The sequence below is a fragment of the Pundamilia nyererei genome, unplaced genomic scaffold, assembly GCF_000239375.1.
Source record: "Pundamilia nyererei isolate P.nyererei 1_Seehausen unplaced genomic scaffold, PunNye1.0 scaffold00019, whole genome shotgun sequence".
NCBI lineage: Eukaryota > Metazoa > Chordata > Actinopteri > Cichliformes > Cichlidae > Pundamilia > Pundamilia nyererei.
Genome location: NW_005187420.1, coordinates 4,047,927 through 4,053,876, shown reverse-complemented (window position 1 = coordinate 4,053,876; position 5,950 = coordinate 4,047,927). Strand labels below are relative to the sequence as shown.

At 46.0% G+C, this 5,950-nt stretch overlaps 1 protein-coding gene across 1 annotated transcript in view; it reads right to left on the bottom strand.

The window, feature by feature from the left end:
• Positions 1-6: 6 nt before the first annotated feature.
• The window catches only part of hdgfl3 (HDGF like 3), a 14,819-nt gene continuing 8,875 nt past the window's right edge, over positions 7-5,950 (bottom strand). The window contains exons 5-6 of the mRNA XM_005726391.2: positions 4,811-4,945; positions 7-3,388 (exon numbers count right to left, since the gene is read on the bottom strand). Coding sequence (XP_005726448.1) covers positions 3,362-3,388; positions 4,811-4,945 — 162 coding nt within the window. The 3' untranslated portion in view covers positions 7-3,361. The remainder of the gene's footprint in view (positions 3,389-4,810; positions 4,946-5,950) is intronic.

The following is a 5,950-nucleotide window of genomic DNA, read 5'->3' as shown; positions in this document are numbered from 1 at the left end:
GGGTCTTATCAAATGCATTTGTACACAGTGACAGGTGATCATGAGTGATGTGTACAGGTAGGTCTGTGCAGTCAGTATAAATACTGTCTGATGGTTATCTACACTGTGTGAGTATGACGTACACCTGGAGGAACACACCTGACCTGTCGCACAAGGTGTGACTCAAAGGTTCTGAGAGCGGGTCCACCTGTCTGCTTAGTCATCAACGTTTCCAGGTCCAAACTCCGAGGAAGACGGTGAAGAAGGTCCAACTCAGTCGAGGGATCAGCGTGGCTGTTCTTGCAGACACACCGCGGTGTCCAGGCTGGGGTGTCGGCGAGGAGAGGGGTTTAAAGGAGATGCAGAACTGACTGTGAGTCAGTGGAGGCTCATATGGGTGGGGCTGAGAAGTTTTGAATGTACTGCAGAACTCATCTAGGGCTGTGATTGGCCGACCGAACGGGGCATCGTTACAGTAGTCCAGGTGGGAGGCGATGAAAGGCATGAATAGAGGTTTCAGCTGCAGAGGCTGAAAGTCTGAGAGCACTGGCTCGAGTCTGGAGATGTTCTTTAAGTGGCAGGATGCAGTTTCAGAGATGGAGGTAAGATTGGTTGGATACCTCATGAGCTAGAATGTCCAGGTCTCTGTAAAAGGTCGTGTCCCTGCCGGGCGGAAGCAAACGCCATCAGGTGGCTGGAAGAAGACGCTGACAATGGACCAAACGCCCACAGCACGTGGCCAGTCGTTAATCTGCTCCTCTGCGGTTTGGACTACTCGCTGTGAACAAGCGCCGAGCGTTCAGGTATTTGGTGTCTGGGACAGCGTGTCAAAGGTCAAAGGTCTGCAGCACGTTAAACAGAGCCTCGTGCATCGCAGGAGACGCGTGGACCAGAAACAGGTCGGTACGACAAAAAAGTTCACCTGATTTAAACTGAGCAGGTATGCTGGATATCAGCGGGCCGAATTTATATCAGGTGACGTTTCTGGACGAGTTCTCAGAACCTTGTGATCACATCCAAGTCGCAGAGCAAGCACAGATGCACCAATACTGTGTTTCTACTGTGTTTCTACTGTGTGCGACAAACTACAGGAAGTAGTACATGTAAAAAGTCGTTTTTCAGCAGTTAGTCAGGAGGCAGGTCAGGACCGTAAGTTTCTGGACACAAGCTCTGCAGTTTCACACACACCACAGTGGACGGCAGCTTTAACTCAAGGGTGAATTAAACTTGCATTCTCTCCAACAATCACCAGGGGGCGACATCTCTCCAATCTGATAGACGTCTATGAGAAAAGGGGAGGTCAGTAACACTTATGGTGTCAGTCGGCGTCTCGGGTCTTATCGTTTAATTTGGAGATTGTGGTCTCATGAGTCCGAGTCCCTCACTCATACAGTCTGCAGCCAATCAGACAAAAGCTGTTGTTAAAAAGGGAGGAGCTTATTCCAAACTGCTCAGTCTGCGATGTGCAGAGGCAAAATAATCCAATAACTTACAGGCCTGAGCGTACAAACATAAAACACAAGCACTGCGTCAGCGTGTGAGGAGATAAATCTGGGCGTTTCACATCATGTTTGTTCACTCTGGAGCCTGAATGACACCCACAGAAACACACAGACGGGTCATGTTGTTGTGTTACCTCTGAGCTCTCACTGATTTCAGTCACAGACGTTTCAGTGAAGCCTACAGCTTTTTGTTGATATAAAAAAAAACATGAACTAACGCTGAATGTGCCGAGACATTTACCGTTACCGGCACAGCGCGACAGAAATGCTTATACTGGGTTTGCTTTAGTCAGCCTAGCTTTCATTAACCATTGTTTACATTCATCCTTTAAAATGGATTCAATTCCACAAAAACCACGCTGCGGTTACAGAGCGCAGCTGGTTAGCTACAGCAGAGCTATAAATAAATCCAGACGGCTCAGCTCTGTCGTCAGACTGCACCGGGGTTTCCTTTTGAATAAAGCGAGCTCGGACGGTCGGGTCAGTACGAACAGCTGACTCTGTTTGCTGATTGTTCGGAAGGTGCAGTCAGATCGAAGCGAGCCGGCCGAAACTTTTGAGTTTTTCTGTGCTTTTGTGAATTTTCAGCAGGTTCATTCTGCTGGGCTGTTAGCTACCTCCACAATAACACCAACACAGAACATTTTAACTGTGGTCAACATCTGGATCACACCTCTGGAACAACATCGGCTTCAGCCAATCAGCATTTAGGATTTAGAGAGCCCTGCTGCTGATGTCATCAAAAGACGTGCAGAGATCAACGTGAGCAGTTCGACGAGTCGGACAGCAACATCGAAAAAATGCTAACACAACCAATAAGCATTCACATCACCTGGCCAGCTCACCTGAGCAACGACAGGTGCCTTACTGTGCACGCGGTCGCTGCCTGATCTGTGCTGGAGACCCGATTTATTCCACACGTGTGCAAACACGCTCACACTTCCTGTCACAGTTTAAAAGTAATATTTTTCTTGCTGGTGTTACCTGATACCTACGTCTTCTGTTGTGAAGAAATTAATATGGCATATTTATTCTTGTTTGTCTAAAGCAGCCTTCTTTTATCTGCCAGTTTCCCCTCAAACAGACACATTTATAGAGGAATTTATAGGTTTGATTGATAACTATCTTTAAACACGTGCTTAGTTTGACTTTTTAATTTTTGCATAGTCGAAAGAATAATTTGTTCATATTTTACAGTCACTTTGTAACGAATCCAAGTTTTTATTATTAACACGCTGAACCACAAAAAAAATGTATTTATATTCGGTGGTTTTTAAATGTTGTCGATGTTGGCAGGAGAGCGCTCTGTGATGACATCACAAACACCGATTGGCTAACGCAGCTGTTGCTCAGATCTGCGTGTCCGTCTGTGACGAGGTTCACGGTTCGGACTAAAGCTAAAACTTTACGCTCCTAAATCAGCTACTTTATGAGACGTGAAGCTTAAGCACGGTAAATTAAAACACATCGCTGTCGCCTCAGGCCGAGTAGAAACAAATCAAATCAAGAATAAAGCTCCATTAAAAACACACATTATGGTATCAAAGCTCCTAAAGGTTTACATGTACTTAATGCCACTTAAAATATCCTTCAAATCATCGCATGAAACTAATTACAACCTTCAGCCGTTGATTTTCGAGGCTTCTCCTGGGATTAAGTGAGAGTGCTGAGAAATAACCCGTGTGACGTAATGCCCAGTCTCAAGCCTGGTACCAACGTGGAGGCTGATACCAGCATCAGTAAGGGTGCATCTTTCATACAAACACACACTGAAGAACAGGAAGTGGAGGTGTCGATGGCAGCCAGCAGGTGATGCTGATGAGAAATCATGTCGTGGGGTCACCGTGCCAACGTCGCAGCTACGCGCAACGATTTCCCCTCTAGTGTTCCTCTAAGAGCAGCTGGTTCTGAGGAAGGAAAAGACAGCGTGTTCAGAAAAGCTAAAGCAGACTCGTCTCAGGCACTTTCACATTCAGCACATTTCATGTCTAATCCATTGGCTTTTTGACCATTGTTGCGGGAGCACATTTGTGAGGACTCTGTGCAGGCCAGTCAACCACACCAGTCTGGCTCATCCAAGTCTTTATGGACCTGCTTTTTGCACTGGTGCGCAGTCATGTTGGAACAGGAAGTGGCCATCCCCAAACCGTCCACACATAGTTGGGAGCATGAAATTGTCCAAAGTGTCTCTGATTGCTAAAGCATGAAGACTTCATTAGAAGTAGAGGGCCGAGCCCAGCTCCTGAACTCCGACCCTACACCAAACTTTACACTTGGCACAGTGCAGTCAGACCAATACCCAGCTACACATGGAGTGTACAAAGAAAGCTGAACAGCTATGTTGGCTACCACATTGGATTGCTGGTTGCAAAACACAACATAGTCATAAATGTCTCATAAAAGCATTTAAGCCTTGGTCTAATTAAAAGCTTCGTGGAATAAAGCTTTAGCTGCTTCTTAAAAGTCTCCACAGAGTCCAAACTCCGCAGTGCACTCCACAGTCCGGGTGCAACAGGATCTGAAACCAGTGTGAGGGAGTGAAAGGTTTTGATTCGATGACCTCAGGCTAAAAGTTCATTAAGGGCGAGATTTATGGGCAAAGGAGCGAATGTTCAGAAGGCCAATCCAACAAAAACATGTCAGCGCGAGCTGGTCGCAGTGAGACTCACAGCAAACACTTTGTCTGCTCTCCAGCCGCTGGGATCAGCCACTGGTTTGGCGATGCAAGCGGCGAGGGCACAGAGGTAAGATTCCAGAGCATCCAGCGAGAAAAAGTGACGCTGCAGTGGCTGCGAGGGCGCATTTCCAACCACAACCTGAAGAGTAACTGGCAACAAAAAGCAGGGACGGCTCCAGTCCAATTGGTGGATCTCCGACCTGGAGGCTCGTCCTATCTGCTCCTGAATGAGAGCCCCACAGCCTTTTTCCTCAATATCTTCTTAGGATTCCCTGAGGTACGGCCCACGAGTAGTGAAAAATATTCATGTGCCACAAACGGTGGCAGAGAAACTCTCTTATAACTGACCCAGTCATCAAAAAGCTGTTTGATGTGGAGCAGGGAGGAACGGTCATCAAACACAGCAGCAGAGGTAAATGCATCGTCTGCATTTATATTTGAAGGCTTCTTGAATTTGTACCAAGGATGTATAGAACAAATCTTTTCTGTTCTTTTCTATTCGTGTACAGTGTTTCCCAGTGATTTAAAACGGGTTAAAAACAACTTGGTTTGGGTTGAAACGCACACTTCCAACTGAAACCCTGTTTATCAGTTTGGATGCATAACTCGAACCTCTTTCTTGCCTCTGAGTGCTAACATCTTTTATTCCCACCTTACTGTCAGTGGTGTTCTGCATGAGGTCGTTGTCAGGGTCCCCTCCCTCCGAGCCGCTCTTCTGGTCATCATCCTTCTCGTCTTTCCCCAGGTCATCCTCTCCAGATGAGATCCTCGACAGCTTTGAGGATTTCTGAGGCAGGAAAACAAGCATCAGCAGACAAACTACACATAGTTAAAGACATTCAGCTCATAGAGCAGTTCAACCGGACAACCAAACATCAGAGCAAATATCTTTAAAAGCCTCGGATCAGGAAGGTTAAAAAAACCCAACTCACTGCAAACCCCTTTGAAACCCTACGCCAGAAACAGACATGCAATATGTAAAGTGAAAATCCACAAAGGCCAATTTCTGGAGGAAGACTGCCGAATGAATGAATGTGAGGAAATGCTCAAAGAAGTGGAAACACTTGAGGGACATCTTTGTTGGTTGTGTTGTGGAGCATACAACATAACATTAGGCTGTATGCTCCACAAAGACTTACTGCAGCCTGCAGCGGCAGGTCTGCTCAAACAACTAATTTTAATAGAAGTGATGAATCAGGTTATGAAGAGAAATGAATGAAATTCTTTGTGTGACATAACAGATACAACAGGCAGCAAAGCAAAAACAAAACTCAAAGAACAATCACAGTGACAGCCCCTCCCGGAGCCCGGTTCTGATAGAGGTCACTTCCTGTTCGTCTTCTTTCCCACTGTCACCAAGTGCTGCTCACAGGGAATCATCTCTAATTCTGCAACTATGTAACTGCGTTATATAGTGGGGTGGCTGTAGCTCAGGTGGCAGAGCAGGTCAGCCACTAATCAGAAGGTCGGTGGTTCGATCCCAGGCTGCCTCCTGGCTGCGCTATACAAATACAGGCCATTTATATAAAGTTAGATATGAGCTGAGTCAAAGTCCAGACCTGAAAACATGATTTTAGCTTTAATATGAGCTCATTTCTGTTTCTTTGTCCCCATCTGATTAACACACACACTCGTTTTCATATCTTAATGAGGACATCTCATTGACATAATGCCTAGAGATGGACCGATCCGATATTACGTATCGGTATCGGTCCGATACTGACCTAAATTACTGGATCGGATATCGGAGAAAAATAAAAAATGTAATCCGATCCATTAAATATCACGAAAG